Here is a 21,964-nt window from a genome sequence, read left to right as displayed (position 1 = left end):
TAAAATTTACACTGAAACAAAATATTCTTTTGTAAATATTTCAGGTGTATATATTTTATATTTCTGTAATTAATTATTAAATGTAACTATTAAAATGTTCCTTTTTTTTTATATTTTTACCAGTTTTTCCCATGTACTCTTCCCAGTATAATCAGTAAACAATTGATTTTGAATCTTTATTTAGCACTGTGTAGTGAAATGACTACTGTGGATGGATTAAATATAATTTGCAACTTAAAACGTTTGCTTCTATAAAATTATAGAACTGAAGGTTAAAAGCTTCGTCTATTCATTTTGGAAACTGTTTATTTATACATATGTAGAAGGCGATTTTTTTCTCTAACAATAAGTGAAATTAAGTGGCCATAGGTATCAAACCCAAAATTTGAAACCTGAAATTTGTGACTTCCAAGGAATTTTACGTAAGGATGTTTCTAATTAAGAAAGTATAACATATTGATTTTAACAACATTTTTGCATTTTGTTATCAGAAATATAGCTGTGCGGTTTAATTTATGAAAATATAAATCTGTTACTTAATGAAGTTGTTTATGCTTAATTAATTTAAATTAATTGGAATAAATAAAGAGAAGAAAGAAAGAAAAATTAGATAAGAATAGTACTTTTAATGATTGTTTACTATTATACCTAATTAAAATATATAATCTAAATTCTATTGAACTCGAAATAAAAAATAAATAAAGACCACAAAGGAATCATTTTAGTACACATTTAACTGACATTTGTCTCGAAAATAAACAAATATGTACAGGTTGATTCACTTTACTTTCCAACCCCACTCTCCGCCATTATTTTAAAAGATGTTTCTTATTGACTTGTATAGAGTCCTCTGTTCTCCTAATCTTTCTAATATCTATCCATTTCTAACTTTCTCTATCCACGTTATCCTCATCATTCGCCTGTAACACCACATTTAGAATGCTTCTAACCTTTTCTTTTTACAATACAGCGCCGTGCTCCAAACACACACCTTTAACAACCTTTTCCGAATTTCTAAATTAACCGTTCGCGAGCATAGAAGTGACTTCTTCTTTTTAAGGTGACTCGACCTTGCGTTATTCTCTGCTTTATATCCCTACTACTCTATCCGTCCTGACTTATCTGACTTCCTAGATACCTAAAATCGGTCACTTCTTCTAATTTTTCGTCTCCTATCTTTATATTCGCTTTTTCCCTAAACTCAAAAAAATTCTTTATGAAAAATTATCACAACGTTGTAGAGGTTGTTTTGTAGAAAATGCAACTCAAATTTGTAGTAAGGTTAACTAACGGTAAACTTAAATTTGGGTATAACATTGTAGTGGTAAATTGTAGGAGAAATATCGACAGGGGCTCAGACAAATTCCTTACAATTTCAGTGAAATATTTACTATAACGTGTNCAATTGTAGAAGTTTGTTCTGCAGTTTTATCTGAGGGCAGATACAAAAGAATTCGCGTAGAAATATTTACATAGATACCGAGACACACAGAAATATAATACCAAAAAATATTATAGCAGGTAATGCCTTAATTTTTTTATTTTAACTTGGAACATTTAGCGTAATCCGCCGTAATTTCTTTTAATTTTCATTGATCATTTGTTAAGTGTAATATTGTTAGGAATCGTAGTTAAACTGAATGACTTTTAAACATTGCCAAGATTTTTTCTGTTTACTTTGAAGAGACGTAACTGTTATTGTACATCAATTAATAAGCATATGCAACAGTTACCATGAAATTAAACGCAGTAGCCAACCGACATTACAAAGAAGTGGTAAAAGATCTTCCATCTTAAAAGCATTGAGCAACGCAGACTCTACGAAATAATTAAGTAATTACAAGTACCTAGTGCTAGTAAAGACCTTTGAACAAAACAAATATGTGTACGTTTCACTAAAGTATCAATATTATAATATTTAACACAAAATATAAATCACTACAAACAACATCACGTACCTCTAAAGTGAATATGAAGGTCAATTTGAACTCGTCTCAAATTAGTCAACTAGCAGAATTACTTACTTAAAAACTGACAATGAATGGCGAATTTGAAAGGTTTGCATTGCGGTGAGCTATTATATAGAAATAGACGGCTAGATTAATATAAAGTTACGAAGGCCGATTCTTTTACAGTTCAGTTACAATGACGCTGTTTGGATTCGCATTTGAAAACATTAATTTGGCACTACCACAGCATCACAATAAACCAACTCGTACACGCTGAGCAAATAGACAAACGAATAGAATAAATGTTGACAATATAAAACAAAAGAATGAGATGTTGTGATAATATGTTATTAAGAATTTGGTTCAACGAATGGAAAAGATGTTAGTGAGATTTTTTCTAGTTCTAGTAGCCTGTTGTTTTGTGCGTAACGGGTGCGGTTTGAATATTCTGGGTGTTTTTCCGGCACATGGATACAGTCAGTACCTGATCGGATCGTCACTTATGACAGAGCTGGCAAGAAGGGGACATAATGTTACGGTCATCGCACCTCATCGACAAAATCAAGCGATACAAAATTACTCTGAAATATATGTAGAAGGATTGGAAAATTTTGAGGCCGGTATGTATTTACCTAAATAAAACCGCTTTTTATACGTATAACAAAACTTAATTTGGTTTGCTGCAAAAAAGTATAAATTTAATTTAGTAGATCATATACGAGAGAGTGTACAATAAGAGGCATATGACTGTCTCTGAGGACACTGCAACAGTAACAGGAAGATATAACGACTTAGAGCGTTTTCAAACGAGCGCTTTCTGAAGCGATTTTTTGAAATCCACTGTTTTTAATTGATACTTTCACACGAGAGAAGCGCTTCAAAAACGTAGCCTTATAGTCACTGAACTCTAGCGTCATTCGCTTGAATCGCGCGGCTAAATAGTTGTGCCCTCGTTGCGCTTTACTAAGAAATATATTTACTTAAGTTACCCCTTCCATACTTTTAGTAGAGCGAAAGACCGATGATAGACAATGTCGACGACGTAAATTTTATAATTTCAAAGACTGCATTTGGAATAGCTACAGTGCAGACTGTATGAGGACGAGGAATGACTATTTTGCATTTCGATGTAAATCTTGGAAAGATGTATGGAAATCCTTTTATCAATCAATTGCTGTTGTAAGGATCGACCTAATATTTCCGATTCTTTATATTCTTCTTCTTTTCTTTAATTTATCAAAAGCGCTAATAAAGTAAGCTCCTCCTCGTCTTTCTTCTGCGACTTCATTTTAATAACTGTTTTTTTTTTAAATTTGAAATAGATTAGTTACTACATCGGGTACAATATCGAAGTGCTGCAAAAAAAACGCTCTTTATGCATATACGAACTAGCAACTATCGCGCTACTGTAGCGCAACGGAAGCGCTACAAAATGTAGCTCGTGTGAAAAGGCTCTTAGAGTACGTTAGAAAACGTTACAGCCATATATACTTATCACAGTTTTCACAATAATACGAAATAAGTGATAAGGAAATGTGTTCTAAAAAATGACAGTGAGTAGACATCTGACTGTATCTCCCTAAGGCAGTGGTTTCCAACCCTTTTGTACCTGCGCCCCCCCCTTTAAAAAAAACAATTGTTGCGCCCCCTTAATATTTCTAACAATCTAATTTCATAAATACTCAACTGATATTATAATTTATTTAATGGGCTACAAAATAATATACAATATTATGTAAAAATATACATAAAATGGATGGATGTTTTTGCATTTGTACCCGAAAAATTCGCAGCGGGGATTGTGGATTACGTATACCTATTTTGCTGATTCATTTTTTTGACACCTATTTGACTTTTTTGGTTTGTGTTCGAAAATGATATTTTGGAANACAATCTAATTTCATAAATACTCAACTGATATTATAATTTATTTAATGGGCTACAAAATAATATACAATATTATGTAAAAATATACATAAAAAAATAATTATTTATTATAAGAAATAATAATTTTAAATGTAATAAAAACAAATCTTACAAAAAAAGGAAATGTAATTAATGGAACATCAACTTTTTTGGTTTGTATTCGTAAATGATATTTCGGAAACAGCTGCATGCCCCCTTGCAACAGTCTCGCGCCGCCCTAGGGGGGCGCGCCCCACAGGTTGGAGACCACCAAGATATTACCGGAAACAATCAATGAAGAAATATTCATTTCTTTTGATAAATTGTGCGTTTAAAAATTAAAAATTGTATGCATGTTTGCCTTAACAATAGAATGTGACAATATAGATAAGCATTTAACCATAAACAATAACTACGCATATCAAAAGTACGTCCTTGGTCACCTAATTATTGACTTTGACAATTGAATAATTCTGAAAGAAACATACTCTCCTCCGTTCTATAATAATTTTACGGTTCTAAAATGCTTTCGACAAACTGTCTTGCCATTTTAATTCTGTTTAATAAAATCCACGATTGCATTTAATGAATTTCACCACATTTAATTGTTCGTAATTTTTCTTTTTAGATTTAAACCTTTTCGATCTTGAGAAAGATTATACCATATGGAAAGTTTACTCTCTTTACCAATTAGGGTTGACTTTTACTGAACACACACTCGCAAATAAGGCTGTTCAACAATTTCTGGCGTCAAATCAATCTTTTGATTTGGTTATTTGCGAACAGTTCGCAACTGAAGCACTGTATGGCTTTGCGTGGCATTTCAATGCGCCTCTTGTGATGTTCTCCACAATAGGCCCATCCGAATGGATCAGTGATAAAGCTGGTTATCCACTTCCCTTTTCTTACGTTCCCCACGGGTTATCTAAATTCACCTCGCATATGAATTTCATACAAAGATTTGAAAATGTTTACGTACATATTTTTGATATTATATACAGAAATATGTTCGCATATCCGACACAAAATAAAGTAGCTCAAAAATACTTTTCTGGAATACCTCATTTAGACCTTATTATGTACAATGTGTCACTATTTCTTACCAATTCTCATGTTGCTATAACGGAACCTGTTCCGGTTACGCCTAATGTGATTGAGGTTGGAGGATTACAGATCTCTCATAGAAAGCTACCAAAGGATTTGCAAGATTTCCTGGATGGAGCTTCACACGGTTCCATTTACTTAAGTATGGGTAGCAATTTAAGAAGTAGGGATTTAACAAACGAACAAAAAATGGTTTTCGTCAACACATTCTCGAAACTAAAACAAAGGGTGCTGTGGAAGTATGAAGAAGATAAACTTCCATCAAAACAACCTTCGAATGTCATGATAAGGAAATGGCTACCACAGCAAGATGTTTTGGGTAATTGATTGATCTATAAAAATAAATAAATCAATTTCTTTTAATTGGTGTTTAAAATGTTTTGTATTTACTTCAGCACACCCAAACGTCAAGGCATTTATATCTCACGGAGGACTGTTAGGCAGTACAGAGGCAGCTTTTTCTGGGGTACCAATAATAGGAATCCCCATTTTTGGTGATCAAAAAATGAATGTAGCCAAATTAGTAACAAAGGGCACCACAATTCATGTACCATACAATAGTTTAAGTGAAGAGAGTCTGACAAATGCTTTAAATAAAATTCTCAATAATTCAAAGTAAGTTTGGTTGGAAGCTTGTTTGACACGATGAAACTAGTCGAACATGGACTTAAAAAAATAATAATATTTTTATAATACAGGCGCGCTGATGAGATCAAATATGTTCTAAATCGCGATTCGCGTCTAGCGGTTTCGATAAATTTCTGATCAAGATCTTAATTAACGTTCTTAATAATATTTTTGTTTGGGATAGTAATTGAGTCTTATTCGATTATTTTCGTAATTTTCAAATTATTTTCTTATTATTATTAATTAANTATTAATTAATATTATTTTTAATTAAATTGGGCTTTTTTAAATGAAACTAGTAGTTATTTCAACTTGTTATGTAGATACAATGATGCAGCTAAGAGATTATCGAGCATATTGAACGATCAGCAGACCAAGCCAATGGATAGGGCTATTTATTGGATAGAATATGTTCACAGACATCGAGGAGCACCTTTCTTGAAACCGGCATCGTTAGAATTGATGTGGTATCAATATTTTGCAGTTGATGTGTTATTAGCAACATGCACTTTGTTAAGCATTCCTATTGTAATATATTGTATCATTTCAAAATGTAAATATCGAATCAAAGACAAATTAGAATAAAACCTATTTATTAAAATTAAAATCGTAGTCTGTGGTCCTAAAATTATACAACCTTTTATACGCAGAAAATAACATTTAAGTCTACGTTATGCAAAACTGGTATAGGTACATTCACAGGTATAGTCTTTACATTACAAATTGGTGGTAGGTATTTTCTTGGAAGTATTTTATTAATGTTGTTAATTATAATAACAGCAGCGGCACATGTACCTTCCCAGTATATAGGGAAGTTATTGCAATGGGTCCGATTAAAAAACCCCGGTTTTCAACATATTTCAAATTTGATGGTAAGCATTTCATTACAATATAATTTGGAAAAGTGTGTGTGTGTGGGTACAGTCTTTGCGGTTCTACCCCGAATCCCCGTTGCGACAAGGCCCGAAGCACACAAACCATACGGTATCGCTACTACAGCGTCACAAACACTTCATACATGCATTCAGGAATCGCATCACATCACATGTCCTAGGATTCCATAGAAATAGAACTGGATAATTCTGAGATTTAGGATAAAGAAAAATATAGAGATGAAAATACCGTTCAGGCGCATATTTTTAGCATTTATTCATCCTATAAAATCCTACAAATGAGTCGGTAAACGCCATCTGTAGTACAATGCTACAATTTACGGATCAGTTTGAATCCAGGCGTATCTCACCACTACGTGAAAGGTACGTTACCATAATCTGCGACGCGCTGATGAGATCCAACAAGATCGAAATGACAGTTTCGACAGAATGCTGACCACTTCGAATTTCTTTAATGTATTCTGTCTCGTCATAGAAGATCAACTATTATTTTATAACTCATTTCCGTTGATGCGTCGCGTCGTACCTGTGCATTGCATTTTGATTTACCGCAACGGAATTGGCGCGGAATCACAACGTTAAGCCTGAGGTTCAGTACATTACATGCTAGCAAGTGTTTATAGTTTTGGGAACACCTAGAATAAATTCAGATAATTTTGCAAAGGACCAAAAGCGATGTAGAAGATATTGCCAATTTTTAACGACTTAACAAGGATTATTGATGAGCTATACTATATCCCCTATTACCGATAAAAATAATAATCTGCATGTATATTTGGTTTCATTTTTTAATGCGAGGATACGATAAGTAATATAATTTAATAATTTATACATAGAATTATTTTATCTGAAACTGAATAAATTGACAAACATATTTTATTCATGTGACTGTATAACACTTTACGGCAGGTACTAATGTTTGCCGATAAATGAGTAATGTTGTGCAATGCATATAATGTATTTTAGTATGAATGAACATGCAGGTAGAAAACAAGGTTTTTCGTTTACTCAGTACACTGAAGGTTAATTAGTGTTATTTACCTACCGATTTATTATTTGTTGTGTAGTGAATATAAATACTATACAGTGCGATGACACAAATTATACACAGATGATGTTGATTGTAAAATATATTTTATTTGCGTGCATCGACGTGTCAACTGGGTTCGCCTTGAACATTTTAGGAATTTTTCCGGCTCAAGGCTACAGTCAATACCTCCTTGGTGCATCGCTCATGAGAAAATTGGCCAGCAGGGGACACAAAGTAACGGTTATAGCTCCTCACCGACAAAATCAAGTTATAGACGGTTACTCAGAAGTCTACGTCGATGGCTTAGAAAATTTCGGAGCTGGTGCGTTTGTAGCGTATTTATTACCATAAATATTTTTTTGCCAATAAATATATATATACATATACGATTTAATTACTCAACCGATCATCACGAAATTTTGTACAGTTGGAGGAGTACTGTTCCCGAGGGATAAAAAAAAATTAGTTTTATGTGGTCGATTTCACGCCTCAGCTACTCAATCGATCATCACGAAATTTTGTACAGTTGGAGGAGTACTGTTCCCGAGGGATAAAAAAAAATTAGTTTTATGTGGTCGATTTCACTGCTTAACTACTCAATCGTTCATAATGAAATTATGTAGGCACATTCCCGAGATAAAAATGTTTAGTCTCTCAGAGTCTCTGAAAGCGAGACTCGAGTCTCCGTCTCTCATCGAGTCTCTCTGGTGTCGCTGACAGAGACTGTCAAAAAAACTGTTTAGCGTCTCTGAACGAGAGACTCGAATCGCTCATAGAGAGATCCTCATTTCGTATCCAGTCTCTGAATAAGAGACTCGAATTTCTGAACGAGAGACTCGAATCTTTCAATAAGTGGTGTCTCGATAGGCATGGTTAAAATTTTCGAAGTTCAACATATTTCAGAGATCCCAGTCTTTCTTCGAGAGGCTCGAATCTCTCAATTTTTCAGTTTTATTCATTCAGTCTCTCTGTGGAAGACTCGAATCTCTGAATTAACAATTTTATCGTTCGAGTTTCTCATACAGAGAATGTGAAATATCCATAAAAACACCTAAGCAATAACTGAGAGACTGTGAAAGACTATGAGAGGCGGTCTCAGAGACGCTGAAAGACTCTGAGAGACTGGAGAGAGACTGAAAATTATTGTCTAGGGTTGTCAGAAATACAGAAAAGGACATATGGTACCCTTTATCCAGAAAAAAGTACTGTTCCCGAGGGATAGAAAAAAATTAGTTTTAAGTAGTCGATTTCACGCCTTAACTACTTAACCGATCATTATGAAATTTTGTAGACAAATTGCCAGGGGTACAGAAAACGACATAGAGTACCTTTCGTCCCGATATAATTGATAATTTTCTGCCCCTTTTTATGAAATGCCAAATAAACAAACTAATATAAACAACATGCTACTGAACGCCATTCTGATATGCAAACCATTTAGAAATATATGTCAAGTTCCTTAATAAGGCTATCAATTTATCAAACTGAACCCGCGGCTTAGTTGCCTCTACGTTCAGTTCTACAAATTGACATCCTTAACGACCTTGTCGAACATCTTTGATGCCCGTAAATGCATCGAAGTATAAACTTATTCTTAAGTAATCGTTTTCGCTTAATAGTCGGAAAAGTTGCTTAACATCAAGTCGAAATTGTTCCGGCCTTATGAATTTTCGGTATTTTTCGTAACTTATCGTAAAAGCCTAGAACAAAACTAATGTGATTGAAGATTGAAGTCACAGGTTATGATAAATTATAGTTAAATCAATTGTGAATTTAGTGTTTCGACAGGGACAACGAACGGCCGTACACCCCTAAAAGATATTTGCCGAATTTCGTCATGTATCTTACGAAAAAGCCAATCATATTTTTTAAAGATGAAACCTGTTTTCAATATTTCATAAATAAAATTAATAAAAAGTAAATGTCTTTACATACCAGTTATTTGCTGCAGATATAGTACATCTAAAAGTATAGCTACAAAAGCTGTTTAGACATATAATAATATTTTTATTATTGAATATGTATATACGTATTTCTGTGCCCCTTTTTAACAACCATCGTGATGGAATACATAACCTATAATTATTCGCTTTTTATAACCCCTTGATTTGTTTTACATTACAGACAAAAATTTGTTTAATCGTGATGGAGAATATCCAATAAAAAACGTTATCTCTCTCTATCGACTTGGGCTGACATTCACTGAACACACTCTTGCAAATAATGCCGTTCAGCAATTTCTAGCATCAAATCAAACCTTTGATGTGGTTATTTGCGAACAGTTCACTAGTGAAGCTCTCTATGGCTTTTCTTGGCACTTCAAGGCACCCCTCATAGTATTCTCCTCGATAGGACCATCCGAATGGATCAGTGACAAGACTGGTCATCCTCTTCCGGTCTCTTACGTACCTCACGCTCTCACCAGACGAACCACAAGAATGGACTTTGTACAAAGATTTCAGAATGTTTTTATACACATTTTTGATTATATCTACAGGAATGTGTATGTGTACCCCATACAAAATAAACTGGCTCAGAAATACTTTCCTGGAATACCACATTTAGATCATATTATGTATAATGTGTCATTATTTCTAACAAATTCTCATGCTGCTACAACGGAACCTGTGCCGATTACACCCAACATAATTGAAGTTGGAGGATTACAGATTTCTCCCAAAAAATTACCTAAAGATTTGCAAGATTTTTTGGATGGAGTCAAACACGGTGCTGTCTACTTTAGCATGGGCACTAATTTGAGAAGTACACATTTAAAAGACAAATATAAAAATGCCTTTATCAGAGTGTTTTCAAAATTAAAGCAACGAGTAATATGGAAATTTGAAGACGGCAATAATTTACCAAAGTTACCTTCTAACGTATTGATAAGAAAATGGCTACCCCAACAAGATATTCTAGGTACTAAAACCAAAAGATTATAATTTTTTATTCATGCATGTATTTGTAGCACATCCAAACGTCAAAGCATTTATTACTCATGGAGGACTGATTAGTATTACAGAAGCGACTTTTCTGGGTGTACCCATGATTACCATTCCAATATTTGGAGACCAAAGGATGAATGTAGCGAAGCTGCTTTCTAAAGGCACTACAATACATTTACCATACAAGAGTATTAATGAAGATACTTTGATGGAAACTCTTAATGAAATTTTAAATAATACACGGTAAGGCCGCTTTGATTTTTTTTGTAAATCTTCATTTACAAAAATTGTATTCACGTATTGTGGCTATATTTAATCAGGGGCGGCCTTAGAGGGTGAAAAGCGGGGCTCTTGCAAGGATCCTGCGCCCTCGCAAGTAGAAAAATATGAGGTACTAGTAGTACCTACTAATGTTTAATTGAATTTCTTTGTCTTAAAAAAAGCCTCAAGCTTCACTTCTGAATCGCTGATTATTTTAAGAATTTAATAGAAGATCTGTTCAAAAATTATTTATTTATTCCTGAATATCTATTTTGCCTTCTTCAAAGTAATCCCCACCAAATATTATGCCAACGTTTTTTCCAATCCTCGAATCACTTCAAAAAATCATTTTTTGTGATTTTGTTCAGTTCCTTCTTCGATGGCGTCTTTATCTCCTCAATCGTAGCAAAGCGTAGTCCTTTCATGGGCCTCTTCAGTTTCAAGAACAAGAAACAATCACAGGGAACCAGATCTGGGAAATACGGTGGCTGCGGCATTGTTAGTGTGTTGTTTTCAACCAAAATTCTCGTACAAGCAACGATATGTGAGCAGGGGCTTACTGACCGTTCTACCCTGTGGTAAAAACTCATGATACACCCCGCCCCTGCAAACGAAGAAAACCATAAGCAAAACCTTCACATTCGACCTAACTTGACGCCCTTTATTCGATCTTGGCTCGTGCTGCAGCTTCCATTACGATAATTGAGCTTTGGCTTCCACGTCATAACCATAAACCCATAATTCGTCACCACTTATCACCCTCTGGAACAAATTTGGGTCCTCGTGGATGACGTTTTTGTTCGAAATAGAGATTCTTTGATCAATTTTTTGGAATAGACAAAAATCGAAGACGAGCCAAAACACGTACAAGCAAAGCAGCTGTCAAAAATTAACTAAACAATCAAGATAACCGAACTTGTCGGTATAAGTGAGAGACTTGAGTACCTACATAACGCCACAAAAAGCCGAAAATTGAATATACGTAACTCGCGGAAATTGAAAATTCGCAATACTTTTTTAACGAACCTTGTAGACCGTAGCTTATCATAATTAATAATTTGTTATATTTGTGTTTATTAATTTTTGTTAATTTCCAAAAAGCAATTTTAAAACTATAAATTTTTGACCACTTTACATTTTTTCACATTGACTAAGGTAGCCCCTCAATTTAATATAACAGATAAAAGCAGTAAATAAAATAAAAAAGCAAAGTAGAATAAAGTTTGATATTTTTTTTAGGTATTATCAAGCAGCTCAAAAGCTGTCATTTATTCTTAACGATCAGCAGGAGACACCTATGGACAGAGCCATTTATTGGATAGAGTACGTCCACAGACATCGAGGAGTACCCTTTTTGAAACCAGCCTCCTTGGAGTTAACTTGGTATCAGTATTGCGGATTCGATGTGTTGTTAGTAACACTTATTATATGTAGCTTTCCTCTGATCATTTATTATTTACTTTCAAAATGTAAAAGACCAGTAAAAAATAAGCTGCAATAACACTGCATTTAATAAACATTAGTTGATAATAGAACTGTCTAAAAATGCTAATAAAATATAATATCTGTGATTAGTTGTTATTATTATTCAATAAATACGTCAAATCGATGTTACTGTTTTAAAAAAATCCGTATACTTAAATGCTGCATTTATCAGAATTATATTTAGCTGCATAATGTATCTCACCTTGTCTTTGAGTATAGTAAACAATTACTTGAAATTATTATGGTATAATTGCCGTAAAAAATATGGAAAAAGGTTCTCGGTAATTATTATATTTCGGACCTGAAAAACAATATTTTGATCCGATTATTTATCAGTTATAATGAATTGCTATAAAATATGAAAAATCATTTTAACGTATTGGTTTTAAATAATTTAGAACGTATTTTTAATAATGAATAAACGAAATCCAATGAAACACTGTTAACATATGACGCATACCACAGTATGGAGAAATCCTATTAATAGAAAACATAATATAATAAACAGGTAGTTCGCTACGTCGTAAAGTGTTGTAGAGCATGGTAAAACGACGTTTGGTACCATCCATTCTCTTGTCTTGCTAAGGCTGCACATGGAGAAAATGAAAAACGAAAATTTACCTAAATATTGAAGGGATATTTACAATTTTCCCACTAGCCCGTTGCTTCGTAAGCGAAAATAATAAAAATTACAATTTGAACCCGAATTTGTAAACATAAAATCCCAGAAGAAATAAATCTACTAGGTATTTTAGTTGATATTACAAATTTAATTGTAATAATTAAGAAACTTGAAATAACTTTTAAAGGAACATGTCAAAATTGATATTATTACAAGTTACCTAATAAATTCTACTATTTCTACGGCAAATTAAGTTATTTACAATCGAAACTTGTAATTTCTGCGTTGTCATAAAAATTTAGTTTTCTCTGTGTAGCTATCCGGAGCTTTTTGGTATACTACCGACAAGAGACCCATCGCAATGCATTCTAGAAAACGTCATAGAACGTCGTAGAACGTACTAAAACACCATGTATGACACCATCCATTAGCTTGTCCTTCCAAACGAAGAGACTGTATAGTTACCTCGGGTTTTCAGTGGACTACCGCCAAGAAGCCCGTCCTCTTGCCCATCTTTTACTGATTTAAAATTCTTCAAACGCGTTAATATTACACGTTGTTTCCAAATGTACGTATTTTACTACACAGGGTGATCCAATTATCATAAGACAATAAAATAGCTTGAGTGGATTACATTATTGTAGAAAAACATTTACATAAAAGCCGCGCTTTCAAAGGGAAAATCGAAAGAGCAAAAAATTTTGTAATAAAAAGTACCTATCCTTAAAGTAGATTTTCTCTTGACGATCGAATTTATATTTATGAGAAACTAAAGAACAACTACTAGATATACGAAATATGTTGACTGAACTTCATTATTTCGGATTAGGTTTTATGTTAGTTTGGTCTCGTTGTGTGTTCTGATGTTCGAGGTGATGAAATAATAAAAAACGGAATAAAACGATAACAAACGTTAATAAAACAAGAACGGAAAATGAAGACTAGAATTTAAGAAGGTAGAATTTGGAAGTTGAAGTTAGGAAGGTAAGTCATCGTAAAATTGAAATTAGAAAGTAACAAGAATAATAAATATCATGCAGTTAATCACAGGATTGAAATGTTATTGAGAGATTATAGGAAAGTACGAAGGCAATTAAGCTATTTGTACAAAGAAGAAATGGTACAGAGCAGGTAGTACAAAATAGAATTGTTCAGAAAGATTAAGGAATATTTACACATGAATACAATGGTTATGCTTTATAACAAATAAAACTATATGAATAATCATATTAGACAAAACTGACATGGTCGCGACGCCAGAAGCACGACATTGAAGTGATTATTATGAGAACATTTTCTCATTAAAGAAAACTGTATTGACGTATATAATAACGCATTAGGGAATTGAAAACATGTAAATATTCCATGGTTGATAATTGTTTCCACCAATGGCTTAAATTAACTTACGAATTCATTCACATACAGGTACATAGTTGTTTATGGATAGAAGTTCGGATATGGAGAGATTGGGTGAAACGAATGGGGATAACTTTGTGGAAAACTGAAAAAGTATTTTCAGCTAAAAGTAAAGGATAAAGATTCAAAAGGTAGAAGTGGAAAATCGAAAATTCGAAAAAGAAACTGGGAATAAACCTAACTTAAATCTAATTTATTCTAGTCTAATCTAAAATAGTAAAAAAATTCTTGGAATGATTTTCGTTTCAAAAAGAAAAGGTAAAAACTGTTCTAAAATAAATAAATAAATATATTGTTTTAGGTTGATTAGGTAGATTACGCACGTGTCTTATTCAAATTTTCGATTTTTCACCTCTACCCCTATGCCTTTATCCCTCAGCCCCCAAATGAAAATGCCTTTTTGGTATTCTACACTACAACCATAGAATTCGTTTGTTATTTATCGATGCTTATATATGAAGTTTTATTTAAACAAACATTTACAAAAGAAATCAGCACTCCAAGGTAAAAACTTACAAATATTACAACAACAACTTACTTTTCTAATTTGTTTTTTCATTAAATGCAGCTGGGTCTAGTGATTATTATAATTTCATTTTAAAATTTAATACCTAAAAGCAAGAAATTTGGGGCAGTTCATTCTTCTAGAGTCTAATTAAAACCAAATGATTGCCAACTTACACATATACTTATTACAGATTGATTTTATGTATTATGAAATATATTTGTTTTAAAGCATATTCCAGGTATATGTATGCACTCAACATAATCACCAACCTTGTTCAAAAAGTAGATAAACAAATTTCAAATTTAAGTGTAATGTTACACAATTTAATATAAATGAATATATACACGTTGTAAATAGGCATTAGACGCTCCATAGTTAGTATAATGATAATAATGTATTTATATACATTTTAACTTTAAATAGATTCTCAGAGCAAAAATTGTGTTTAATGACCAAAAATAAATCAACACATACCTATTCAATTTAGTGTTTACTTGTGTTCGTTTATATATTGTGCATACATTAAAGACATTACAGTGTTTTTCACGTTTAATAAAAACAAGGGACTTTTACATTATAATGAGCTGCAACAATTGCCAATGATTATTATGTAAATGTATTTTTTGAGCATCTTAAAAATATATAGAGATCGTATAATATTAGAATTGTGGAAATAAATATTTAAAAATTACTCCTTTTTGTTATTGGATTTGAAGTACGTAGGTACATGTATAACATAATGATCCTAAAATGAATTGAACATTGAAGTCCTTGTTGCTGTAATATCTAGTTTGATATTATTATTGAATAGAAAAACGTCAACAATAAATATAAAGTATACATATATCATTCGTTAACTAAACATACGTGAAAAGATAGTAATAGGAAAAATATGTATATTTTACAATATTTTAGATAAGAATGAAAAGACGAATTAATCAATTTCAGCAAGATTTTTATCGTAAATCATTACTTGCACATTTACAACAGTATACGTATCATTTTCTGGAAATCGCGGGTTTTTTTGAACACATTATTATACACAAACAAATCATATAACTATTTTCAGAGTCATAGACATTTTTCCATTCAAAAACCAAATGCATTTTTCTTTTGCATACAAATTGTGCTGCTTTATATAACGTTCCTTTAAACTTTGACCTTTGATAGAAACATTTAATAACTTCAGAGTTGGCTTATTTAAATAAAATGGTCTATCAAACATTACGAAGCGTTTTCCGATTTTAAATAGATAAAACACGTTTTATAAGAAACCATCAAATTCAGTTTTTCTGTGTGTATCTTTTATAAATTAGGATTCGCAACTCATTTTTAATAATGAATAAACGAAATCCAATGAAACACTGTTAACATATGACGCATACCACAGTATGGAGAAATCCTATTAATAGAAAACATAATATAATAAACAGGTAGTTCGCTACGTCGTAAAGTGTTGTAGAGCATGGTAAAACGACGTTTGGTACCATCCATTCTCTTGTCTTGCTAAGGCTGCACATGGAGAAAATGAAAAACGAAAATTTACCTAAATATTGAAGGGATATTTACAATTTTCCCACTAGCCCGTTGCTTCGTAAGCGAAAATAATAAAAATTACAATTTGAACCCGAATTTGTAAANGTTAGTGGGGGTAGTCTTACACTCCTACAGAATTATTGAGTAATTACTTGATTGTGACTTGACCATGACCGAAACTATAGGGTAAACGATGGCAGATTTGAACAACCCTTAGAAAATGCTATTACTATTTAAATTTATAAATTAAATGCGATATCACCCTTAAATAGATAAAACACGTTTTATAAGAAACCATCAAATTCAGTTTTTCTGTGTGTATCTTTTATAAATTAGGATTCGCAACTCCTTTTTCCCACATTCGACATACATAAAAAACTCCTTTCTACAGACCGCATTATATTTATGCCAGAAAATACTCATTTACATCAGACAGACATTTGAACTCAAGTGCGTGTAGTAAATTGTTATTTAACGACTATGTAGAAGAGAGAGAAGCAAATTACTTCACCGAAATGATAATTTCGACTCGTCATCACCCCCACTTTTTAGTAAAATTCGCTTGTTAATCGTATTGATGAGAATGAAGATACATATGTGTGTGTACTACGATCCAATGTTGTTTGCAAACTGTGCAGTGAAGTCAATCGTGCCACAATGAGGAATTATGTGTTGTGTCTATCATTTTCGTTACTAGTATGCTACGCTAGTTCCGCGAACATATTAGCAATATTCCATGCCCCTTCAAAAAGCCATCATAATCTTGCTGTTAAATATCTTAGACCCCTAGCCGAAAGAGGACACCATATAACCCTAGCAAGTCCTCATGTCTTAAAGAATCCTCCGAAAAATTGGAGGGATGTTGTCTTTAAGGATTTAGGGAAAGATGTTATGACAGGTACAAATTTTATCATTCTTACATTTTATTCAAATGTTCGGAAACATTCAGAAAACAAATTAAAAAAAAACATCTTAACTAATTGTACGACAGTTCGAGGCAATCTTTCATCTTGAAGTTCCTCTCAAAACGTAAATGAATGTTTGTTTATAGTCTACAACGCTAGTCTTGCAATTAATAAATGATAATTTGGAAAACATATTTTTAAATGTTTTAGATTGTATTAACTAGCTTTTATGTTCTCTTTTGAGGAAAAAACGAATATGTAAATATAACGTGTAAGTTGGTAGAAGTTCCCGCTGTCCAGTGATTTGTAGTGGACCTTCTCTTGTGATGAATTATTAAAAAAAGTATATTTTTGCCATTGCTATATTATTGTCTTTTACTGGTCATTCATATGACCCAATTTAAAATACATATAGTTGAACTTCTCCAGATTCAAATTTTTTAAGCGAAACTTTTAGAACCATACATTTTCACTGCAGCATTTAGTTATGATAATATGCAAAACAGCGAAAAGCGATGTTAAGTTGGAATTATTAAGTTACCATAAATCGTGATCTAAAATTGTAAAAGTTAATAGCGGTGGACGTAACAAGAAAAAACAGAAATTTCCCTTAACTGTAATTTTGTGTAACACGAACACAACTGGTTGCATTCGGAGGAAGTTCGAGTTTGTATTTGCATTAGGTTGAGTAATCCTTATTATTTAAATCAATTTTATTGTTATAAAGAAATCGTTTATCTTTTGTAAAATAATCACAGAATAAGTAAGACTTCAGGACTTATGGTGCACATTTTTACACTATTGCATATGTCTAAATGCATTTAGATTAGCATTCTAATTTCAAATATTCGAATCGTAATTAAGAGGGAGAAAATATAATGGATTCTATTTTTATATTACGTCATAAAAGTAACAATTTCAGGATTTTTACTGAAAATTCATAATTAAAGTTAATTTAAATCATACCTACATATAGACTACATTGTATATGCCTGTCACGTCCACAATTACTGACATCTTACTCATAATTTTCATTAAATCTTTAATGAAACGTATTAAAACAATTTAATGTAAAAAAATATAATCGTTTTCTTTTAAGAAATAAAGTTTTACTTTTTAAGATGGAAAAATCATGTACAAAATGGCTGGAATGTCAAGCTACATGAAGGAAATTATAACTGGCACCATAGGGGCGAGATTTACTTCCCAGTTTTTGGAGCATCCGGCATTTCAGGATCTTCTCAATCTTAAAGATCAATTTGATGTGATAATAATCGAGAGATTTATGAATGATGCTCTGTTAGGTCTTGTACACCATTTCAAAGCTCCTTATATTTGGTTCGGATCAATGGGATACTCTCGCTGGACTAACGATTTAATCGGTAATCCGGGATCACCTGCATACATACCCGATTTGTTTCTGGATTATACCAGCAACATGAACTTATGGCAGAGATTTCATAATACTTTCTTCTTCTGTTTTGCACAATTACATACCTACTTTTCCGCATGGCCTCAACAAGAAAAACTATATGAAAAATATTTTCCTGGAGCTCCCAAAATGAAAGATTTATATTACAATGCTTCCTTAGTATTTTTGAATACACACGTAAGTATCAAATATGCCGTTCCATCAGTGCCAAATATGATCGAAATTGGAGGTTATCATGTCACTCCTCCCGAAAGTTTACCTAAGGATCTTAAAGATTACTTTGACAATGCCCCCAACGGAGTCATATATTTTAGTTTGGGGTCTGTAGTTCAAGGAAAAGACATGCCAGAAGAAACAAGAGATGCGATCTTAAGAGTTTTTTCGAATCTTAAACAGAAAGTACTTTGGAAATGGGAAGCCGATGTAACCTTTAAGGTACCATCCAATGTGAAGTTTGAAAAATGGCTGCCGCAAAATGACTTGTTAGGTACAAACTTTGTATAGCTATAAGTTTTATCATTTATTCTAAAGAAACTATTTATAAAATGAAATTATTATCTCTTACTGGTATACGCGGTAGGCATGTCTCAAAAACTCGGGGACTTGAAAAAAAACTCCCATTCTTACAGGAGCAACAAATTTTTCGAAACATTACCACTATTGCTTTTTTTTTAAAATCAGTTCTCCAATTTTTGGGACACATCGTGTATCAATAAATATAAAGGTATTCATATGATTTGTTATGTTGCAGCTCATCCGAACTTAAAATTATTTATCACTCACGGAGGATTACTTAGTACCATAGAAGCAGTTTACCATGGGGTTCCTCTATTAACATTGCCCGTCTTTGCAGAGCAGCTTATGAATGCTGCAGAAACTGAAGAATACGGATACGGATTACAACTTCCGTTTGCGAAATTCGACGAAGAGAAGTTTAAACAACTTCTTACCGAAATTCTTAACAATCCAAAGTAAATATTATTTGATTTTTGCATAATTTACAGTGTCTACTGTCGAATTTGATTACCGCATATTTATCAGTGTTGACATTTTCGTTAAATATTGTATCAAATCCAAATGAATACCACTCTTGATTTCCAGGTCTAAATTTTCAAGGTTATTAGAGTGTTTTATCAGCATCGCGTTGTATGTGCAATACGTACGTAACTAACGCACTTTTTTGCGGGTATTCAGTAATCAAGCTATAAAATAGTTAATGCCATTTTTAGTTGTTTTCATTCTCTATATTTTATTATATTTTATTTTACCTTTTCAGGTATAAAAATAATGTTCAAACTCGATCAAAAATTCTTAAAGACCAAGAAACCACTCCTATAGATCGAGCCATATTTTGGACTGAATACGTCATTAGACATAAAGGTGCACCCCATTTAAGATCGGTTACACTCAATTTAAAGTGGTATCAGTACCTGTTAATTGATGTGTTAGCGTTAGCTGCTGTGATAGTTTTTGTTATTTATTATGTACTTAAATCTTGTCTTTCGCTAATTTTTAATAAGAAAAAAAATGCTGATATCAACAGGCATAAAAAGACAAATTAGTGCACTCAGTTTTGTAGAAAAGTATCACATTGCGAATAGGTATACATATGTGTAGAGATAATATTTAATTAAATACATTTTGACATTTACTTATTTTCATTTTATTACTTTTTAATTAAATAATTATTACATGAATGAATTTTTAAATACATTCTGTTCTCGTGCCGATATATAAGTATAGTACTTTTATGTAAACAACTATTTCATAAAATAAAAAGTTATTTCATATTGAAAGATACGCATTCTATTGCCTTATGCTGACAAGGAAGGAAGAGATTGACCTCGAAGCAAACGTAATATTATTAATTTCAGTTTTATTGTTGTTGACAAGTTTGAATCAATCTGCAATAGAAAATGAAGATGAGTTTTAAATTATTCTTGATTAGTTCTTAATTAGCTGCATGAGTGAAACAAAACAACGAATGGTGTACCTATACTGAAGAAGGACGAATGGTTTGTTTCACCACCTACTTACAGTTATACATAATTTTCAGACAGTTTTGTAAACTAGCATTTTATTTTATGAGAAATTAAAAAATTTATGTTCACAATAGAAGTTCGAAAAAGATTTTTAAAGGTATATATTTACAATGCGACGCTATACGGGTGCGAAACATGGACGGTGGACGTGGAGGAAAAGCCAATGCTAGAAGCGTTCGAATTGTGGTGTTACAGGCGAAGGATTGAGTATACCCTGGATAGAGAAGGTTAGAAACGAAGGGGTATTAGAAACAATAGGACAACAGAGGACTTTATGGATGTCAATAAGAAATAGGCGAGATAGGTTGACAGGTCACCTTCTCAGGCATGAAGGTCTAGTCAGAGACATATAAGAGGCAGAAGCAGGAGTTAAGAGGAGTAGAGGTACACTTAGATTAGATTACTGTTCGCAAGTAGTTAAGAATGTGGGATGTTCTAGTTTTAGGACAATGTGTAACCTTGGCATGTCTCCACGCTACAAAAGCTTCGAAAAGCCGGAAAGAAAATTTATTTTAGAGACTTTGGAAGACAACTTGTAGCAGATACTGCTCATTTACGTAGACAAATATATAGTTTTCATTGGCAATATCCATAAAGCAGTTTGATACTATTATTGTCCCTTCAGCATTCTTCGAAATTTCATATGGGTAAAGATCACCACTTTAACTAATTTACTAGTCGCCGTTATAACACTAATTTAAAAAGGCGCTACTTTACATAATGTTATCTACTTAATGTTACCTAACGTCTAATAGTCTAATAATTGTACACATGACGATGTGAAATTTTTCTAATTTTAAAAATTGTTATTTTTGCCGTAAGCGTTAATTACGAGAAATTATCGTTAAAATATGATTACAGAAACATTCCATGATAACATTGTATTTACTAAGAATGCGATTCTGGACTTTGAAAATAAGATAATGACTACATTTTAAACCAGTTTTTGGTCTAACATCATCCCAATTTTAACTACTTTAAGAAGGGAAACGTTTTCTCTGATGTACTATGTGCATTCTTTTCCAATTAGTAATGCTTAATCAATTTTCAAAATGACAATAAGAACGCTATTGATAAAAGCATCAAACATCAACAGTTTTTGCCTAATAAATATTCTTCAATCTGGTTATGCTACATAGGTCGAAATTTATAATCACAAAAGAATGATATGAATAATAAAAACCGATTCACACTTGGTACGGTCACGGTCAAGTCACAGTCAAATAATTACTCAATAATTCTGGAGGAGTTTAAGAAGTTTGAAAGACTATAATAATTGAATTTGAAACGTTAGTGGGGGTAGT

The 21,964-nt window shown here is 32.5% G+C and overlaps 3 protein-coding genes across 7 annotated transcripts; all 3 read left to right on the top strand.

The window, feature by feature from the left end:
- Positions 1-1,427: 1,427 nt before the first annotated feature.
- On the top strand, positions 1,428-6,192 carry LOC108743097 (UDP-glucuronosyltransferase 2B31-like). 5 transcript variants are annotated; one of them, XM_018478527.2, is made up of 5 exons: positions 1,428-1,885; positions 2,351-2,569; positions 4,483-5,277; positions 5,354-5,573; positions 5,909-6,192. In XM_018478527.2, exons 1-5 carry the CDS (start codon positions 1,882-1,884, stop codon positions 6,168-6,170), a joined length of 1,500 nt encoding a protein of 499 aa, XP_018334029.1. In that variant the 5' UTR covers positions 1,428-1,881; the 3' UTR covers positions 6,171-6,192. The 5 variants fall into 5 exon arrangements, with proteins under 5 accessions (XP_018334029.1, XP_018334030.1, XP_018334028.1 ...); XM_018478528.2 differs by having other exon boundaries at positions 1,429-1,833; XM_018478526.1 differs by lacking the exon at positions 1,428-1,885 and adding an exon at positions 1,960-2,057.
- Positions 6,193-7,420: 1,228 nt separating this feature from the next.
- On the top strand, positions 7,421-12,278 carry LOC108743095 (UDP-glucuronosyltransferase 1-1-like). Its single transcript, XM_018478522.1, has 4 exons — positions 7,421-7,830; positions 9,633-10,427; positions 10,477-10,696; positions 11,954-12,278. Exons 1-4 carry the CDS (start codon positions 7,590-7,592, stop codon positions 12,213-12,215), a joined length of 1,518 nt encoding a protein of 505 aa, XP_018334024.1. The 5' UTR covers positions 7,421-7,589; the 3' UTR covers positions 12,216-12,278.
- A 4,586-nt stretch (positions 12,279-16,864) lies between these two features.
- On the top strand, positions 16,865-20,269 carry LOC108743100 (2-hydroxyacylsphingosine 1-beta-galactosyltransferase). The gene is made up of 4 exons (XM_018478530.2): positions 16,865-17,179; positions 18,308-19,105; positions 19,370-19,589; positions 19,895-20,269. The coding sequence occupies exons 1-4, from the start codon at positions 16,939-16,941 to the stop codon at positions 20,178-20,180; spliced, it is 1,545 nt and encodes a 514-aa protein (XP_018334032.1). The 5' UTR covers positions 16,865-16,938; the 3' UTR covers positions 20,181-20,269.
- The last annotated feature ends 1,695 nt before the right edge of the window (positions 20,270-21,964 follow it).

This window comes from Agrilus planipennis, unplaced genomic scaffold (genome assembly GCF_000699045.2).
Source record: "Agrilus planipennis isolate EAB-ADULT unplaced genomic scaffold, Apla_2.0 scaffold420, whole genome shotgun sequence".
NCBI lineage: Eukaryota > Metazoa > Arthropoda > Insecta > Coleoptera > Buprestidae > Agrilus > Agrilus planipennis.
Note: the sequence above shows the minus strand (reverse complement) of the source record. Positions and strands in the feature narration are given on the sequence as shown.